At 42.0% G+C, this 18,941-nt stretch overlaps 1 protein-coding gene across 8 annotated transcripts in view; it reads left to right on the top strand.

The window, feature by feature from the left end:
- The window catches only part of megf11 (multiple EGF-like-domains 11), an 80,238-nt gene extending 61,700 nt beyond the window's left edge, over nt 1-18,538 (top strand). For 2 of the 8 annotated variants that reach the window (XM_085282255.1, XM_085282253.1), the window contains 15 exons: nt 1,440-1,560; nt 4,529-4,692; nt 4,819-4,921; nt 7,717-7,863; nt 9,169-9,303; nt 11,256-11,384; nt 11,993-12,121; nt 12,761-12,889; nt 13,027-13,155; nt 13,262-13,495; nt 13,641-13,810; nt 13,901-13,964; nt 15,400-15,444; nt 16,141-16,353; nt 16,600-18,538. In XM_085282255.1, the coding sequence (XP_085138381.1) occupies nt 1,440-1,560; nt 4,529-4,692; nt 4,819-4,921; nt 7,717-7,863; nt 9,169-9,303; nt 11,256-11,384; nt 11,993-12,121; nt 12,761-12,889; nt 13,027-13,155; nt 13,262-13,495; nt 13,641-13,810; nt 13,901-13,964; nt 15,400-15,444; nt 16,141-16,353; nt 16,600-16,775 (2,088 nt within the window). In that variant the 3' untranslated portion in view covers nt 16,776-18,538. Of the gene's footprint in view, nt 1-1,439; nt 1,561-4,528; nt 4,693-4,818; nt 4,922-7,716; nt 7,864-9,168; nt 9,304-11,255; nt 11,385-11,992; nt 12,122-12,760; nt 12,890-13,026; nt 13,156-13,258; nt 13,496-13,640; nt 13,811-13,900; nt 13,965-15,399; nt 15,445-16,140; nt 16,354-16,599 lie in introns of all 8 variants that reach the window. The other 6 variants (XM_085282254.1, XM_085282251.1, XM_085282258.1 and 3 more) reach the window with 4 other exon arrangements.
- The last annotated feature ends 403 nt before the right edge of the window (nt 18,539-18,941 follow it).

Raw genomic sequence — 18,941 nt, 5'->3', positions numbered from 1 at the left:
CTGATGAGGGCCCACGTGCTAAAATGTAGATACAATGTTCTCACCACAAGATTCAGCCCTATTGCATTCCCATGCTGTCAAATCCATGGAAAGCTGCTAATGTCTCACAGACGAGCACAATGTGTTTTTTGCCATCAGTGCTGTGACGCACAGGGTAATGGCAACAATGAGATGGGTTTTGCTCCCAAATGATCACAGGCAAACTTGTAAAGGACCCCTTGGCATCACATTTATGGGCAGGGTTAATGTGGGGAAGGTGCATGTTTTAACCCAAGCCTCAATCTCCTGATGCTGACTTATTTGCTCATTAAAAGAGGACCATTATCTCTCTGTGTCCAAGACTGCTGCTGACAGTGTGTCAAGGACACCGGTGCCAAAGGACACATTATGAGTATCTTAAAAGTTGCCATTTTTTGTTGATTCCGTTTGGCATGCTAAGTTGGCTCACTCAGCAAACCGGTAAAGTTGAAGCCACAGAAGTGGTTCGAACTCAAAAATCCAGTTTCTTTGTCTGTTTGAACACACAGATGTTTTACATATTTTTGTGATTTAGTTTGGCTCACAATTCATGATGGTTTCATCATCTCCAATGTCCATCGCAATAAGCATCCATAAATCAGATCTCAGACAAACTCCAGGATGTTCTTCTTTACCTTTCAATGTAATGTAATGCAGTGTAGTGTAATCCAGTCCATGGGAAGCTTGCAAACAGCAACTTGTTGTGCTTATGAGCCATATTTTTATTTCATTTCAGTGTGCCAGTTCCATTTGCATGCCAACATTGTCTTGACTGCTTGAGTGGGCTCCACAGTGTCAGATTTTGAACACCCTTATAGAGTAAGGCTTGCAAAATACATCTTCTGCAAGTCATTTCACAAGGCAAGGGCAGTAACTTAATGTGACTTTAGTTTATTAAGAACTCAAAAGATTGCATTAATAGAGTGAAGATGATTAGATAAGAGTGCAAAGTTAGTCATTGCTTGATTGGAGAAAGCGGTGAAAAGTCTGGATTCTCCAACTTTGGAGTCCTGCCTGCGTCTCAGCTGAAAAGGAAATCTAACGGGAGATGGAGATGAAGAGAGAAGTTGAGAGATGGGGTGAAATGGGGTTGCAAACCATGGCTCAGAACAGGCGCTGTCAGAATATATAGAGTGCATAATTGGAAGTTAAGAAGAGATAGCTTGAGCTGATCAAGTGTGGTCCTTCCTTTGAACTTCAGTTACTTTCTTAAATCCATTCAATTTCAGTCTCCATACAGACACAATGTGACTTGTTTAAGTAAACAGCTTAGTAAGCTATACAGAGAAATAGAGTCAACCTTCCCAGTGTTTTAGTCCACATCCTTTCAGACTATTTTATTCCTTTTTCAGTCTGCCAGTGTCAGCATTTATTGCTATGTTGGCTGTGTGCTGCATAACTTTGCGTTATTTCTCCCACAGAGTGAGGACTGCTCTACAGTGTGTCCACCTGGTCTGTTTGGACGTAGTTGCCTGTCCACCTGCTCTTGCCATAATCATGCATCCTGCTCTCCTGTTGATGGCTCCTGCTTCTGCAAGGAAGGTAAAGAATGAGGCTGAGCACAAGTCTTCTATATCATGAGATAAGGTGTACTGGCTGTGCAGATGAACAGATGGATGAACATTTGTACACATAAATTCTTATGGACTAAATTCAGTTGCATTCTGTGCATTGGGTTGTTTTCCTGTACAAACTTTAATCTGTTCAAGTTTCCAGTCTAATGAATAATACATGTCATAAGCTATTCTTAATTTCTTAAGACAAAATTTTATGGTACAATGCACCCCTCATTGACCCACCCCTCATTTCCATGTGTTTCTCAAGGAAAATGTGAACTAGGTGCAGTGATTCATTGAAATGTGCAAACATGAATGAGAATGCAACATGCAAGGTAAAAACTGTTCGTACAATTCTAATGAAATTTGGTATGACCGCCTTTATTCTTCAGCAGAGCATGAACTCTCTTAGGCAAGCTTTTTTTGTCATTTCTTCATGTAGGTTTCAGGAATAGTTCTCCAGGCTTCTTGAAGAGCACTTAATAATAACGAGCATGGTGTGGGGAGGCCAATCTATGACTGATAGTATGCAATTGTGTGTGTAGAATCATTGTCATGCTGTTAAATGAAGCCACTGTCAATCAGACAATTTCCAGATGGTTTTACATGATGGATCAATGTATGACGCTATTTTCTGTTGACAATGCGATACATTTTGACAAGAGTCACAATACCACTGACCTCAAACTCCAAATCATGGCGGAGCCTCCACTATGCTTTACACGTGGCTGTAGATGGTCACTATCGTACCTCTGTCCTAAACTCCTCCTCAACAATCTAAACTAAAACCTTCAAATCTGGATTCATTCCTTAATAAAAAGCTGTTGCAACTGATTTTAAGTCCAACTTTTTCTTTTTTAAACTCAGATCTGCCACTTTTTCTTTTGTCCTCCACTTGTCCAGTTTCCTCGGAGTGTTTAAGGACACACTGCACACAATGCCAAGATATGCCACGTTTTTGGCCAATAGCACTTTGGGAATCACCTTGCTGGTGCAAAAATATTATGTTATGGCCATCAAACGGTGTTATCTTTGGCATTTTTCATTGATTCAACTAAAGAAATAGGCACAAATTATTGGTTTTGTGACAGACTGCTAATAACAAGGTGCCAAGCGATATATTTCTGTGAAAGACAGCAAAGACTACACTGAAAAATGACTGAAAAAGTAGCCAAAGTTAAAAGAAGAACTTTCAAGGACCTTCAGAAAGCCTGGAGAACTATTGCTGCAGGCCACTTTAAAAATTACAAGAAAGTCTGGCTCCTTGGAAGCAAACTATAAAGAAATGAGGGGTGGCTCAAGATTTTTTACACAGCACTGCATAAATGTCTCACTGATATCAAATCCTTCTTACCTTCTAACCTCTCATTGCCTATAAAAACATTTTCCTTTCTCAGATTGTATTGTTTTCCACCAGATAAAAGATAAAAATAATAAGTGTGCACCAAATACACAGTATACACAGTCAATAGTACCACCCAGATCAATTATTCCTGAGAGATTTCACTCATGCACACAGATGTTAACTCGTGGGTTAATAGAGGAATCGTAAATTTTGACTGCCAACAGTTGAGTCTATTCAATGTTTTGGGGGCAATATATCCAGGACATATAGATATATTTCTCTGGAAGTAAAAACTTTATTATATTTGAACACAATAAAACAACTGAAGAGGTTACCAAAGTCCAGATGCTATCAATATACCACTTTTTTTTTTAATCTTTTACCCATTGTACTGGACGCACTGAAGAGAAACTTAAGAACTCTCCAAAGTCAGTAGGACTGAATAAATTTATACAAGTCCATCCATAGTTATTGTGCTCATTCATACATTGCCATTCTTAGAGGTGTGTTTTCTCTTTGCAGCTGAATCATATCACATTTATTTAAATTAATCTTTAGGGTTCAAGCACAAGGGCAAAAACCATTGTAGCTCACCATTATTTACACCAAAGGTGTCAAACATAAGGCCTGAGGGCAAAAATCGGCCCAGCCTACTGGAATGATTTTAAAAATGTGATGGAGGACCTAATTTTCAGGATTTAAACAGCTGTTTCTTAAGTTTTCCATCTTTTCTTCAGATGAAGACCTTCCTCATGATCACTGATGTTACAACAAAGTTATAGATAAACAATTAATTTTGAGTAAGCTTCCAGTTTTTTTGTTCCTTTCACTATTATGGGGCGATCGTGGCTCAAGAGTTGGGAGTTCGCCTTGTAATCGGAAGGTTGCCGGTTCGAGCCCCGGCTCCGACAGTCTCGGTCGTTGTGTCCTTGGGCAAGACACTTCACCTGTTGCCTACTGGTGGTGGTCAGAGGGCCCGGTGGCGCCAGTGTCCGGCAGCCTCGCCTCTGTCAGTGCGCCCCAGGGTGGCTGTGGTTACAATGTAGCTTGCCACCACCAGTGTGCGAATGTGTGTGTGAATGGGTGGATGACTGGATATGTAAAGCGCTTTGGGGTCCTTAGGGACTAGTAAAGCGCTATATAAATACAGGCCATTTACCATTTATTTATTATAAAAATGACAGTTTATTACAATGGGTCCACAGTAATTATAAAATACAACATTTTCTGTGAATGACCTTGCAGAACTTTTTCTGAAGTTTTACACATTTCTTGCAATTTATGCTGAAAGAGTCGTGATGACAGAGCAGAATTCCTTTGGTGTGCAGAAAAACTGAGATGCACAGTTGACATTGCACTTCTTTTTCTATTATTAAGATATCTCATGGATCAAGTGGGTAGTTAAACTTCTTTGCACTCATAGAAAGGAGTGTTTCACTCGTCCAGCCCACTCAAGATCAAAGTGGACTGTATGAGCCCAATGATATAAAATGAGCTGACATCCCTGATTTAGACTGTTCAGTTGTCTGGTAATTTTAATATAAAGCCTTCATGTCGCTTTTCTTGTATAAATGTTTATAGTTTGATTTTTCTCTCTCTGTTACTCGAGGTTGGCAGGGTGTGGACTGCTCCATCCTCTGTTCCAGTGGTGCCTGGGGTCTGGGCTGTAATCAGACATGCTTATGTAGCAACAGAGCTGCATGCGATCCTATAGATGGCACTTGCACATGTTCTCCTGGTTGGAGAGGAGAGCACTGTGACGAGCCCTGCCCTGTAAGTCTGTCTTTCTTTCTTTTTAACTGAGAGATTGATGTGAAGACCCAGCTAAATCTTTTGCACCATTGTGCTGTATTTTAGAAGAGTTAGAGCAAGTTTTCTTATTATTATCGTCGTTGTCAGGAGGGTACGTATGGGTTGGAGTGCCGTGAGCGCTGCGACTGCAGCCACGCCGATGGCTGTGACCCAGTGAGCGGTTATTGTCGCTGCTACCCTGGCTGGACAGGTTTGTACTCCTTTTTTCACAACAAAATCACAGTAGTCTGTCTTTAGGAGCAGAAGCGGCCCGTCTTTAGTAGTTATCTTCATTAGCTGAAAATCAAAGACATTAGATGCCAGTCAGACACACTGATTTACCATAACAGGAAAATATGCTGCAGCATTCATGGCTTGTGCAGTACAGTATGTTTACAGAATGTCTACACAGTGTTTTGTTAATTAAATGTTCAATTTGTTTTGCCACTGCGCCGGTGGCATAGCCGAATGAGAGATGTTGAGAATTGAGCTCTAAATTAATTCTCTTGGCTGGCACGCTGGAAGCTGCTATGCAATCATGCTTATATTATATGATGCCGGCTACACACAAGGACTGAACTGAATCATCAGCTAAATATTTGCAAACTGAATCAAATAATTGGCCCACATTGCTCTCAAGATTTTTAGATATGTCTTGTGATATTGTTATTTTTGGTTCTGTTTATTAGAGTTTGCATTTTATTGGGAAATTTGATTAAACCAGCTGCCGCGTTTATTCACCAGAGTATCAATCGTTCTTTGCTATCACAAGCTCTCCACTGGAATCTGATCCCCTCTGGATGCAATAGTTTTTCGTTTTTTGGGGGGTTTGCACGTCCATATGTTCGCTCTCTGTTTCTTGTCATTTAAACCATTTGCTTACAGGGAAAAAGCTTGGAGGTTGGAAAGTATGAATGTCACAGCAAGGGTGAGAGTCATTATGCTCAAAAATGAAGCGTCGCATCTGAATGTCAAATACAGGGGGCTAGCAAAGGACCTGGTCTCTGAGCTTGGGCAGAGAGGTGCAGTCGGAGAGGGAAAAAGATTCAGCAGGAAAGGTCAAGCCTGTGAGCTCTCAGCATCCCACTCCATTCAGCCTCCCGAGCTTCGGGCATTTATTCTGGGAAACAATGTGGGTTTTATTATCTGCAAGAATGGAGCCGGCAAAACGGGCCTCTCATGCTCTGAATCCCGCACAGGTCGGGACCATCTGTCAGCCTTAATTGAGTCACCAGGGTGCAGAGCTGGGGGCAGCGTGCAGCCCAGTGGGTCGGACAAACACACACATACATACTTAAATTGCAGCGGCTTGACAGCGGTCTCTCTGAAGGAAGGAGCACCTAGAGAGAGGGCTATGTGGGATTCGTCACAGGACTGAGTCAGGGATGGAGTGAAATGTCTGTTTACAGCTATTTTTGTAAACACTGTCATATCACTGAGTGTGCCAGGGTTGGTATTGCATTCTACTTTGCTGTCAACTTGGTGTTGGCTCTATTGTGAGGCTTGCCTAAATTGTCAAGAAGCTTGACTTTAGGAGTGTGCGCGCTTAAGTGGCTAGGCCGACTATGACCCACAGAATTGTTACTGAACTGTCGTGAGCCTGACATCAGCCAACAAAGATTTAAAAAAGTTCTCTGACTAGACACTTGATGCAGAGGGCATCGTGCTAGACCATGTTAAATAGACCTTTGCCTTTTATTTCTGTAGAGATTCTGATCCATGACACGAAGCAGGTAATGTGATGTGTGTTTACATGCACTAGGAGAGAGAGAGTTAAAAAGGGAGAGAGAGGTTTGCTTCGCTGTGCTCACTGTACAAATTGGATAGTAGGACCTCTGGCACTTCTCAGCGAAAAGCCTCCTTTGAAGAGACTTCAGTTCTGGCTTCTTTCACTCTTTCTTCTTCTCCCTCACTAGGCACCCAAAGCCCCTCTGTTTGTCACCATTAGACTGAAAAATGTGATGCTCTGTCCGCATTCATTTTCTGACAGTAAAGCCAGCCACTGTTTTTCTTTTTTTTTCCTGCCTGCCCTAGCAGAACCTCAAACACACTTGCACAAGCCTTGCCCTCCTTTTGATGTCCATGGCACAGCTTCTGACTTAATCACTGCGACTGTACCCCCCACACCCATCTAGCCCCCCACTCATCAGACTTAACATTTCCTATCCTATATAGCCTTAAGGTGCCATGGTTACCGTATAACATTAGTCCCCAGAGTTTAGTCCAGGTTTAATTCAAAGGTACTGCACTAATGCCGCTTTAATTGCCACACCATTCTCAGATATTCTCGCTCAAAGGAAATTTCAAATGAGGCTTCGAACTGAGGGCTGAAGCTTGAAAGGTTGCAGAGTTTGCATGCATTTGTGCGACTGTGTGACACCGACCGTGTGCATGTGCAATTGCAGGGCTATGCCACACTTTCTATACCCGGCTGTATACATGTAGAACGGCACGCGTGAATTTTTTTTTCTGAAGGAAAACATGGCGCTCTGATGGGCATGCTAATGCATTCACAGTGAGAGCCCTGTATGGATGCAGTGTTTTGCATTTGGTTGAAGCCACAGAAAAAAAAAGACACTGTGACACTTGCAGACTGTGGTCTGAGTACTTCCCTTCAGCTCCATGCACTACCCTTGCTCTGCTGAAAGAGAATGGGAGACAAGCTTGGCCTCTCTTGAGACCCAACCCTGTTAATCAACACAGTGCACTGGCAAGGAGCTCCAGTCAGATCAAAAATAAAATACATTTGGAGAGGAGAAGCAGAGTGTGAAAGATGGGCTGAAAAAAAACACCCTCCAAACTGCAGCTTCTTTATTCAAAACTAAAATAAGTCAATGATTCATGTTAGTTTAATAACCCTGAAAAGATGTGCAATGATCAAGCATTGTGAATGCTGCCCCTTAATGATGTGTTTTTACAGATGGCACTCTGTTTAGAATTTATCAGCTTACCAGTCTTTTGCCTTCTTAATATGCATTCACTGAAGATTTGGTAACATGCCTGCAGGAATCCACTGTGATAATGTGTGCCCACAAGGCTTCTGGGGACCCAACTGTTCAGTCAGCTGCTCCTGTCAGAACGGAGGATCGTGCTCTCCCGAGGACGGCACATGTGTGTGTGCACCTGGATACAGAGGGACGTCCTGCAAAAGAAGTGAGCCTCTTTCTCGAAGCAACTTCTTTTTATCTAAACCCTTAGGAAATAAATCTGTTTCACTGAGACCATCATACTTGCAAACTCCATCACAGCACTGACCTTGTTTGATCTTTGAAGAATTGTTGTTGGACATAACTGCTTGAGTGTAAACCCTTCATCACAGCTATCATGTAATCACAGTGTCTTTGCCCCAATGGCATTCCCCCAGACACATAAACATACACACACACTGACACACTTCTCACCCCTTTCTGGCACAGTCCTCAACAACCACCTCACAGTGGGAGACTCACAGTCCTCGCCTGAGGCTCATCAGAGGGTATGCTCACTGGGAGTGCCAGCGCTGGTTTCCGAATGGGGTCTGTCTGAAGGTGCTCTCAAGTGATGAACTCACTGATTGGGAGTGAATTCACTGTCTCAAACCTGTAAACATCAATTTGAGTGGAGAGACTTAAACACGCCGTGTGTGTGAGAGACAGAGAGGGGAAATGGTTACTCCTCCAAACTCAATATTTACACAGATAATTTTCTCGTCAGCTAGAAACCTCGTAACTGCAGTTTTGCACTTTTTCCCTTACTGAAATATTGTTAACTAATTGCATGCTTCTCCAGAGGATGATAAAAATGCACCAAACCTGGTGCTTAAAATAAAATCCACTGGGTAAACTTAACATTGCAAGTTTGTCAAGCTACAACTGAGGTTGTTTTGTCAGTTTCTAAAAGGTTTCTATTTTAGAAATACCCAGCTGTCCCCTGACAGTTTTCTCCGAATCACTGGCTGTGAAAATAGTGTAAGTATTCCTAAGGCGCTCTTAGAATGTGTAGCGCTGGAATGAAAATATGTTTTTAATATAAATTGCAGCTTTTTATAATGGTTGCACAATCTTTGCATAAAGTGTTATATAATAACTTCTGCACCACCGTTTATATATCTCTCAGTTCACATTCTTTCAATGAAATTTGCATTATTAACACAGCTGTGTGTCTCCTCACATATATAGATCATCAGGCTGCTCTCATGACTTGACGTAAAACAGACTCACTATGCTCTTAACTCGTTTACTATTCTGTCTCTGGCTGCAGATAAAATGGCAGTGATTACAATGGAGACTGACTTTTATACTTTTCCCCTGCCTTTGCTGTCGCTCCTTGTCTTTTCTGCTTTACTTCTCGCAGCCTTGATTTTTCTGCACTCCCTTGATCACTCTTGTCATGCTTTGTTTCATTACTATATACCTCTTGTTTCATCCAACGCTGGTGACTGATTCTCTGTCGTCTCTTGCCACACTCTGCTGCCTCCAGTCTGCTCTCCGGGGTTCTACGGGCACCGCTGCAGCCAGTCGTGTCCACAGTGTGTGCACAGCACCGGGCCATGCCATCATGTCACGGGCCACTGTGAGTGCCTGTCTGGCTTTACCGGCTCGCTGTGCAACCAAGGCAAGTAGTCTTCTATGTCCTTTTGACCTTTATCCTGCTCTTTCACGTACAGTGAAATTCATTCACTGTGAAGTTTGAGTGTTTTTTTTTTCTTTTTTTGTTGGTTATTTTTGAAAATGCCTTTGTATAAAATACAGAAATCTGTAAGGGAATAATACTGATCATGTTGTTCCTGTACATTTTGTTTAAGTCCTCTCTTTGCACACTGGTCCTAATAAGATGACCTGCTGCCTCTCGCACTAGCATCTTAGCCTTGAAACTTTAAAATATGACTATTATCGATGCAACCTAAGCTAAAAACAAAAGTAAACAAAAAAAACAACCTTCAACAGAGGATGGAAAATTGCTAAGAGCCACATTTTTAGACAAAGAATATTTTAAGTAAATTTTGCTGTCCCCTTGCCTAATTCTGCAAAAGGAGCTGTATGTAAATTGCTTTCATTAATATACAGACAAAGAAATGCACAAACACACCTGTTTCTATTGTTAAACTTGTTTTCAAGTCAACTTTTCTTTTGTGGCGTTACTGAGGATGTTATATGAAAACAACTTGGTTTGGCACTTTTTATTCCTTATAAGCGACATTTCTCAGCAACTACTTCTTGTAGCGTCATGACATCTTGATAAATGTTTTACAAAGAGGGTTTTGTTTTTTGCAAGACGTTTAGCTATATGTCTGGTCAAAGAGAACATTTAGTAGGAAACTGAGAAAGAGAATGAATGTATACTATGTGTGTGTCACAGTAGTTTTTGTCTCCACACTGTCCATCCATTGAACAGCGTGCTGATTTCAGTTCATTTGTGTGACAAGGTATTGTATTTGTCGTGTCAGTGGTTCCACATTAAAAATGTTCTCCGCCGTTCTGAGAAGAGATACCTTCACACAAATGCGCTGTAGATTTTTTTCCTCTAATAATTTACCTCTTTTTTTAAATAAATTACAGATAGGCGATGAGGAATTTTTGAATTCTCTTTCATGGCTTTAAGCAATGTCTTACAAATAAAAGTTTAATAGCTTAGCTGAAGGAAGAGGGAAAAGTAAAAGCGAGAACGAGTCCTAATTTGTCTGAACCATAATTACTGGTGAGCGGGCGTTAGGCGACGAGGGACAGAGGTGGCCATCATCATGCACATTATCCTCTTGTTGAGCCCCATTGTGTCCTCACTTGTCCTCTGTCCAGCACACAAAGTCCCAGCCTAATGAAGCTCTCCCAGTGAGCTGAGGCTTGAATCCCCCGAAGCAACAGTATGGGGGAGCCAACCTCATGGCTTAATGACAACCTGCTTGAAAGAGGTTGAAAGAGCTCTCAAGAAGAGGGAAAAACCAGTTGAAATATAATCATTAAAATCACCCCCCATGATAATGAGTCAGACCCATCTCTTTCACAGCCTGCCACCTTATCAGATATTCCTAACGGTGGCTATTCTTTTATGTGAGACGTTTATTGCATCTGCTGGCACTGCAGCTCCCTGATCCTGATACTGAGATACACCTTGGTTTAATTTGTCCCATGGTCCAACAAGGAAACACAAACGAGGTTTCACTGGAAATAATATTTCTTATTGAAGAGTGCCTGGATGCATTGAAATATTAATTTCATTAAAAATGTATACAGTGGTCTGTGTACATGGTCTATTTTAATTCTTTGGCACATCACTCATTCCACTCTAAGCAGTGGAAATGGGGCAGTTGTGCCACAGGAGGCAGTGACTGACTCCTCCTTTTGTTTAAGCAGATCATTTCGTGTCCACTCAAATAAAAGGATATCATCCATTAGAGGAACATGTTTACACAACCTTTTCAAAAAATCAGTGTGTTTTCATAAATGTGTTCACAGTAATGTGCCTAAGTTTAGTGTCATAATGTTAATGGGTTTTTCTAATCTTAAAAGAGGCAGAGCAGTTTTTTTGTTTATTCGTAAAGTGGTGTGTTGTTTCTTTCTGTTCTGCAGTCTGTCCAAGTGGCAGGTATGGGAGAGCTTGTGCCGAGATCTGCCTCTGCACCAACAACGGCACCTGCAACCCCATTGATGGCTCCTGCCAGTGTTTTCCTGGCTGGATAGGAGAGGACTGCTCTCAGGGTATGGCTTCCTTCCTTCCTTCATCCACTCTGTAATTTGCTCATTTGTCCACTTTTCCCACTCTCATTGTCTGTCTCCACTCCTAATTTCTCTCTCACCCTTACCTTCATACACATTAATCATCTTCATGACCCGGCGCACAGAGAGAACTAACCTCAGCACCAGCTGATGTAAAACACACAGCTTGCTTAAATGATTGTTGTAATACATTATGCTCTTTGATTTACAGAACTGTAGGCCAAAGATCATTAGCAGAACTTTGAGCTGCCATGGCATGGGAAATTGATGTGTGTGTGTGTGTTTTTTTTAATTGCATTAACTATTAAACTAAAAAAAAACAACAACTAACGATCACACGGGTGATAATCCATACATATTCACCTGACAGCAATTTCCAACACTACAACTTGTGGGCTTGTGGAGGGTAATGACAAAACTGGATTTTCTTCCAAATGTATCATTTTAACATATTGTATGAAAGCGTGGAGAATGTCTGGACTTTTCCTCAAACATATGTGTTATGTGATTCATGTATGCATGTCTAGGACGTAGTGTATGTAAGGGAGAGTGCGTGACCATGAGTTTGACTGTGTCTCTGGCGTCTGCAGCCTGTCCCTCTGGGCACTGGGGCCCTGATTGTCTCAACTCGTGTAACTGTCACAATGGAGCCCAGTGCAGTGCCTATGATGGAGAGTGCAGGTGCAGCCCCGGCTGGACCGGTCTCTACTGCACACAGCGTGAGTTTCTCCCATCCAGTTAGTAGACACACAGTGTCATCTACTGGCAGTCTAATAGAACTGCAGCAGATGACAAGTGAGAAACAATGCTTTTTTTCTGATTACAAGGAAACTGGATGTTTTTATCTATTTTTTATTTTTTATTTTTTTAAAGCGAGAGAGAGCAATAGCAGAACAGAACTAATGGTCATTTCATTAATGGTTGTAATACATCCCAGTCATTTACCCAGGGATAGAGCAGATCATCAATATCAGTCCACTAATTTGAATTTCCATTATCCATCACCTCGAGGGGTTTATTCAGTATTGTTTGCAGTGTGGAGCTCCTGCTATTGTGCATGAAAATTACATTTGTTTTCCCCTCTCTTCTCTCATATAGATTCTTACTATTTGCAGTTGTCTTCTTCTTTATTTCCACCTCTAGGTTATGTTGACAGCATAACAGCATTTTCTGCAGAAGCAGGAAATGTTTCATTTCAATTCATTCACATTGTCTCTTATTGAGTATGCAGCAGAGACATTGAGTGATATTGATTTCCTCGTTCCTTTGCGATTTGACCTTGACTCTCTATGTTGTCTTCCCTTCTCTTTGTTTTCACCACTCCTCCCACCCCAACATTTTATACATCTCTGTCCCAGGCTGTCCTTCAGGGTTCTACGGCAGGGACTGCTCCGAAGTCTGCCGCTGCCAAAACGGTGCAGACTGCGACCACATATCTGGCCAGTGTGCTTGCCGAACCGGCTTCATTGGGACGAGCTGTGAGCAGAGTTGAGTAGGCACAACACATTTTAGCTCTGAGCAAAATTACCCAGTAGATGAGTGTGTGTTCTATAAACAGTTTGGCTCCCACTCTGTAAGTGCTTTAATTTTGATGGGTGTAATAATGTGCCTCTCTGTCATGCAGAGTGTCCCGCTGGTACATTTGGATATGGTTGCCAGCAGCTATGCGAGTGCCTGAACAATGCTACCTGTGACTATGTGACTGGAACATGCTACTGTAGCCCTGGCTATAAAGGCATCCGCTGCGATCAAGGTGAGAGGTGATTGAGATGGCTGAGGCTTTACGGGGTATTATCGCTCAAACACAGATGTGTACGCATTGTTTAAACGACCCACTTTTTCTGCTTTCTCTGTAGCAGCTCTGATGATGGAAGAGCTGAACCCATACACAAAGATCAGTCCAGCACGAGGCTCCGAGCGCCAGTCGGCAGGGGCTGTCATGGGCATCATCTTTCTCCTCCTCATCATCATGGCCATGCTTAGTCTGTTTGTGTGGTACAGACAGAGGCAGAGGGACAAGGGCCATGAGATCCAGCCAAGTGTATCGTACTCACAGGCCATGCACATTACCAACACTGACTACTCTCTGTCTGGTAAGAGTCTTGCATGTGCATTTTTCCATCACTTACAATATATGTAAGTGATGGGATATTACACCCCATGCAATATCACTAAAATGGGAAAAAATGTAAAAAGGTATCATTTTGCTTTTGAACCTTTCTGTGTGTAAATCCTCAGAGTGTGGCAGTACTGTCGCGATGAGAACCAGTGCTCCTGAGATCAGTCAGAGCCAGAACAGCAGCAGTAGCAGTGGCCAGTGCTTCTCCAACCCTAGCTACCACACCGTGGCTCAGTGTAATGTGGTCTCAACCATTTCCAGCAACTTGGACGGCACTCTGACCCTCAAAGTATGAACTCCCTCCATGTCTTCACACAAAATTTCTAAATTACATGCTGCAGTACAAAATCAACACTACATTGTCTTTTTCTTTTCACAGTCAAACACGCTGAAGAGCAGAAATGGGTCTGAATGGAGGGCCTACTGCAACCTCAATGACCTGGGTCAGTTTTCTTCTCTCCCTTATTACATCGCAGTTCGTAGATCTGGAATTTGGACTTTACAGAGCCAGCAATTCAAGGGCAAAAGACACACGTGTCGTTCTCACACACCCTTTATTGGCGCTAACCTGCTGTGAATGAAGATGAACCAGGGGTCTCTTGTTAGACATAACCTTTGCTCTGATTTTGATAAGATATGCAGCGAAAGCAGTGGTGCGAAGATGAATAGGGGTCACTATGAGCTCATTAGTCCTCTTTCACTTCCCCTGGTGGCACATTTTTCTATGAAGGCTTACATTGGGTCAAACACTACACTCACATAGGCTGTGAACGATAGAAAATTAAGTGTGGCATTTAAAAGGAGCATATTAGCATTTCATAAATGGTTTATAACAAACTAAAGGGTAGTTTGATGTAAGCACATCAAAGTCATTTTTTTTTGTATTAATGGTAATTGTCAGGTAACCATTTGTAAGTGGAGAATAAGGTGTGGTGCACAGATAATGAATGACAGTGTGAGCTGTTGTAAAAATACTGTATTATTAATATTATTATTTTCTTTACTGCTTATGTCCTACTTTAGGCGCGCTGAACACTGTTGCAATGCATTCTGACCCTGAGGCGTCAACTGCTGCTGTTCTGTCAGATGCCACTGGTGTCCTAGAGATACGCACAAGGTGTCCTTTTTGCTTTGTTGCCGTGAAGTGCTGCAATATAAGATGCCAAGAGATAACTGGGCCCCTTTTTAAAGACTGATAAAATCCTCAGTAGGAAGTGATTGCAGTCCATGTCCCCTTTGGGAGCGTTTGTCTTTTGGACTTTGTTTTGCTTTATTTTCTATCACTGAATTCAATTTTGCATCCACTCCCTGGTTAGGCTTAGGCTTGCTTAACTTTAGAAAAGTGTGCACAGTCCTTTACTAGATTCAATACTGTATGTGACAAGTTTGGAGCGAGAAAGCAGTCTTAGTCTCGTTATAACCAAGTGGGTCATGCACAGACACCAGAGGACACCTTGTGCATATCTGTGAGATGCCAGCAGCTTTGACAAAAAGGACAGTGTTCAGCGCTCGGGGAATCACAATAGGCTGGATGTCCATTCAAAAACCTAATATCTATAATTAATTCTTTGTCATGCTTGACTTTAAAAGTCGGAGCCCCCATTTAGTTTATACGTACAAAGCACATCAATTATATTGGGAAGTCAAAAAGTGGTTTTTATTTACTGAGCTATGAACTGTTGTAGTCACAGTACTTGGCTTTTTCTTTTTTGTGGTATTTTGTTGTTGGCAGTAACTTATCACCATCATTTTCTTCCTATCCTTTCAAAAAATAAAAAAATAATAATATTTCACTATAATGAGACGTCGCCTGTCAACCTTCACACGTTCTGGGAATTTAATGTGATGTCTGACTTTGTTGTTTTGACATGTTTACAGATGTTCAACAGGGTGAGGCACAGACACAAAGAGGCTCCAGGAAAGGTAAGAAATGAATAGCAGGGACAGTTTGCTGTGTGCTGCATGCGTGTCTGTGAAGACCTATTCTGCATATGGAATCCTGTTCAGCTTCACTAGCAGCTAAATTACAAAATCCTTTTATGCTTAACAGCCCATATATCCATTTTCCCATTTGGGTCGTGTTCCCCTCTGAGACAGCTATTTCTCTGACCCAAAATCCCACATCCATATAGTCTCTGTAATTTATGTGAAAACTCACTGCACTTTGGACAAGATCATGGTGGGCTGAGGTTTTATTCCAACAGTAATTGCTCTCTATGGCTCCGTGCCTGATACGTCATTTTGTCTTCCACACTGTTCAATCGGTGGTGAATGTGAGAAACCCAAGGGTGTGGAGAGTGGTCTGAAGCAGCTTTGCTGCGGTCTCTAATGAGCCCTCTTATCAGTATGATGAGACTGTTATGGATGAGACGAGTCCTCCACTCTCTCCCCTTTGTACTCTGATTACTACGTACCACCATTAGTCACCTGTCCGAGACAAAAGAAGTTCAGCTTCTTGAGAATGGCAACGAGTTTCGCTTCCATTCTTCTGGTCACGCTCTGATACCAGCTTAAATTTTAGTCCTTTAATATCAGAGTTCAGTATGTACGCCATTGTTAAAAGTCAGTGGCAGGCACTTCATCTCTGTTGTTACTAAATATGTCCTTGTCTTGCGGCAGCTGCAGATTACATCAAGAGCTCCATGTGCAGCAACAGCTCCTGCTCCCTCAATAGTGAGAATCCTTATGCTACCATTAGAGACCCACCAGGGCTGGCTTGCAAGCACACAGAGAGCAGCTATGTGGAGATGAAATCCCCCTCCCACCGTGAAGTGCCCTTTGGAGGCACTGCCACCCTCCTGGGCAGTGCAAGCAGGAATGTCTATGATGTTGGTGAGTGCGTTGTTGGAGTGTTGTGTGTGGAGCTCAGCAGGGTCCTGCAGCTTATGGCCTCTCTGGTCATGTCCCATACTGTGATCCTGTACAGAATTTGTACGCCTTGATAAAAGAAAATATATGTGGTCTCTGTTGCATGTACCTCTCTGGTCTCTTTTTTTCCCTCAGCCTGTGCCTGACACTTTACCTTCTTATGTATCTCTCCCACTTTTTTTCCCTTCCTCCTTCCCCAAACTGTGACAGAGCCGACAGTGAGCGTCCTGCAGGGGCCCAATGGAATGGCCACCGGATTCTCCCAGAGCCCCTACGACCTTCCCCGCAGCAGCCACATCCCTAGCCACTATGACATACTACCCATGCGTCACAGCCCCACGCACACACCCCCACCGCCTCCAGAAAGCCCCAGCTCTCTGCTCTAGAAGGAACGCTGTCCTCCGGGCCTCTGACTGCGTGCCGGCATCTGGGAAACATCCAGCCACCTTTCAACCAACGGCCCTCCCTTTGTCTCTGTGTGTGTTCGATTAGATACTGACATGCTGAGATGGAAGGACAGCCACAGCTCTTCTGGACCCTGCTCTCTTTAGCTCCCTCACTGGTGCCCATTCTATTGCCCAGAGAGAGGAAAGGGGGGAGATAGAGTGTCCCACACACCAGCGATCATTCACTCATTGTATTTTCTTATATAATTGATCACACAAACTGCTGGCTGGCCTCTTTATGGACCTGCTGAAGTGGAACAATATCTTTCCAAGCACCCTGTAAGACAGTATACATGGAGTGGGTGGACAGTTTATTTACCTGGAGAGAGCTCTCTTCACTCTGATTTTTAACCCATCATATAAGTTTACATTCAAGGACAGCCAAGCGTTTATAAAGTCCCCGCAAAACACAAGTGATTTTCTCCACAGGAAGGAAGGTTTAACAGCCTTCACCATATCTAAGCAGGCAAAGATCTGCTATGTATAGTGTTTATGAATTTTCTCTGTGAAGCAGCTGCATATCACAGCACAGCTGCCACAAAGTGCTTACGATCATCTACTCCGAAGTGAAGAAAAGCGCGGGCAAAGGTAGCGAAACCTCCACTAAATGTTAATTAAGGAAACTTTGCTGTGAGTGAGCCAAGTCTGAGGAAGCATGGATAAATAGTAAAATATTGTATTTGGGGTTTTTTTATTCACTGTTATCCAGTAACAATCACAGTTAATACTCATGTGATCTCTGTGTCTTACTAAAGAGCTTCTCTTAGTTTTAGTGTTAATGAGGCCCAGTGTATCTTGAAATGTATTCAGGTCATCAGTGTTCATGCATTTATTGCATTGCTGAAAGTAACAGTAAGTCTAAAGTTTGGATTTTTCTCCCCACACTAATGAAGTGATCTGATCTTGTGTTGTTTTGTACGTGAAAGCTTCTTCTTCTTTTCTTTTTTTCTTGCAAATGTTTTGGTTTACATCTTTTTTTAAAAATAGTGGGTCATAAGAAGAGTTTGCTTAGACTTTTTTTGTATTTATAAATCTAATTGGTTTTTTTTGGATTGTTTTATATTAGTGATGGTGTTCCTTTTTAAAAAAAAAAAAAAAAGTCTGTGTTATTCTAGCATAAGAAAAAAAATGAGCATGGATACCCGCTGATGTAGATAACACAATTTATCTTCTTGTGAAATTATCGGTGTCATTTTGTGAACTGTTTTTGAAGTCACTTAAAATGTTCTCACTCTCTCTGTCAAATTGTAAATTGAAAAAAGGGAGAAAAAAAAGGCTTTCACATGAGCAGTTTAAGACCCACAAATATCCTGTGCAGTATTTACAAAAGGGAATTATATGTTTAAAAAAAGAAAAAAGAAAGGGAAACAAATCCATTTCTAAATCTAAAATTTATGTTTGTATCAGGCTAAAAGAGCATATTTATTTATTTATTTATTTATTTATCGAGATGAATTTGCTCATTCACTATGTGAATTCCATTTCACCCTATGTAGAAGCAATAACATGTTGACAATCGATGCACAGACAGCGTTTCATTAGTGCTGAACATTATCCCATCTTTGACCAGTGTGGTGACCAGTGGATCATAAACCATGTGACTATTTGACCTCCGAGGAAGGTTTTTCTAGCTGCTGTCATATCAAAGCAGGTTGTTGTTTTGGTACAAGTTTCAAATTAAATGCCTATTCTGCCATCAGAAACCCGTTTCAGTCAGGTTAATACCCTTAATGAAGGGTTCTGGTCTGGTGAACAACAAATCTTATCAGGTGGCTTAATGATGAGTCTTTGGGTGAAATTCATGAATAGAAACTCTGTTAAATCCTCCGATGTTATATGCTGTGCGCAGACTGAAGCAGAAAGGGGACAACTACATGATTTAGACCAGCGATAGGCTTACTCGCCACCGCAGGGCGCCGGCTGACCCGTCGACTATTTTAAAATTCACTGTATAAAATTGATTGAGTGGTCTCCACCGTTGCGGGGTGTTGCATGAAGGCTTTTAAACTTAACAAAACTTCAGATGCCCCTACTGATTGCGCTATCAGCTTGTCAGTTTTATTCATTTAATCTCATAAATTCTACTTTTTTATCATTTAAACTGGC

Source organism: Mchenga conophoros, linkage group LG7 (genome assembly GCF_057382185.1).
Source record: "Mchenga conophoros isolate Kocher_MC1m ecotype Shallow Benthic linkage group LG7, M_conophoros_male_GT1.1, whole genome shotgun sequence".
Lineage (NCBI taxonomy): Eukaryota > Metazoa > Chordata > Actinopteri > Cichliformes > Cichlidae > Mchenga > Mchenga conophoros.
The sequence above is the reverse complement of the archived record's forward strand: the minus strand, read 5'-3'. Positions and strand labels throughout refer to the sequence as shown.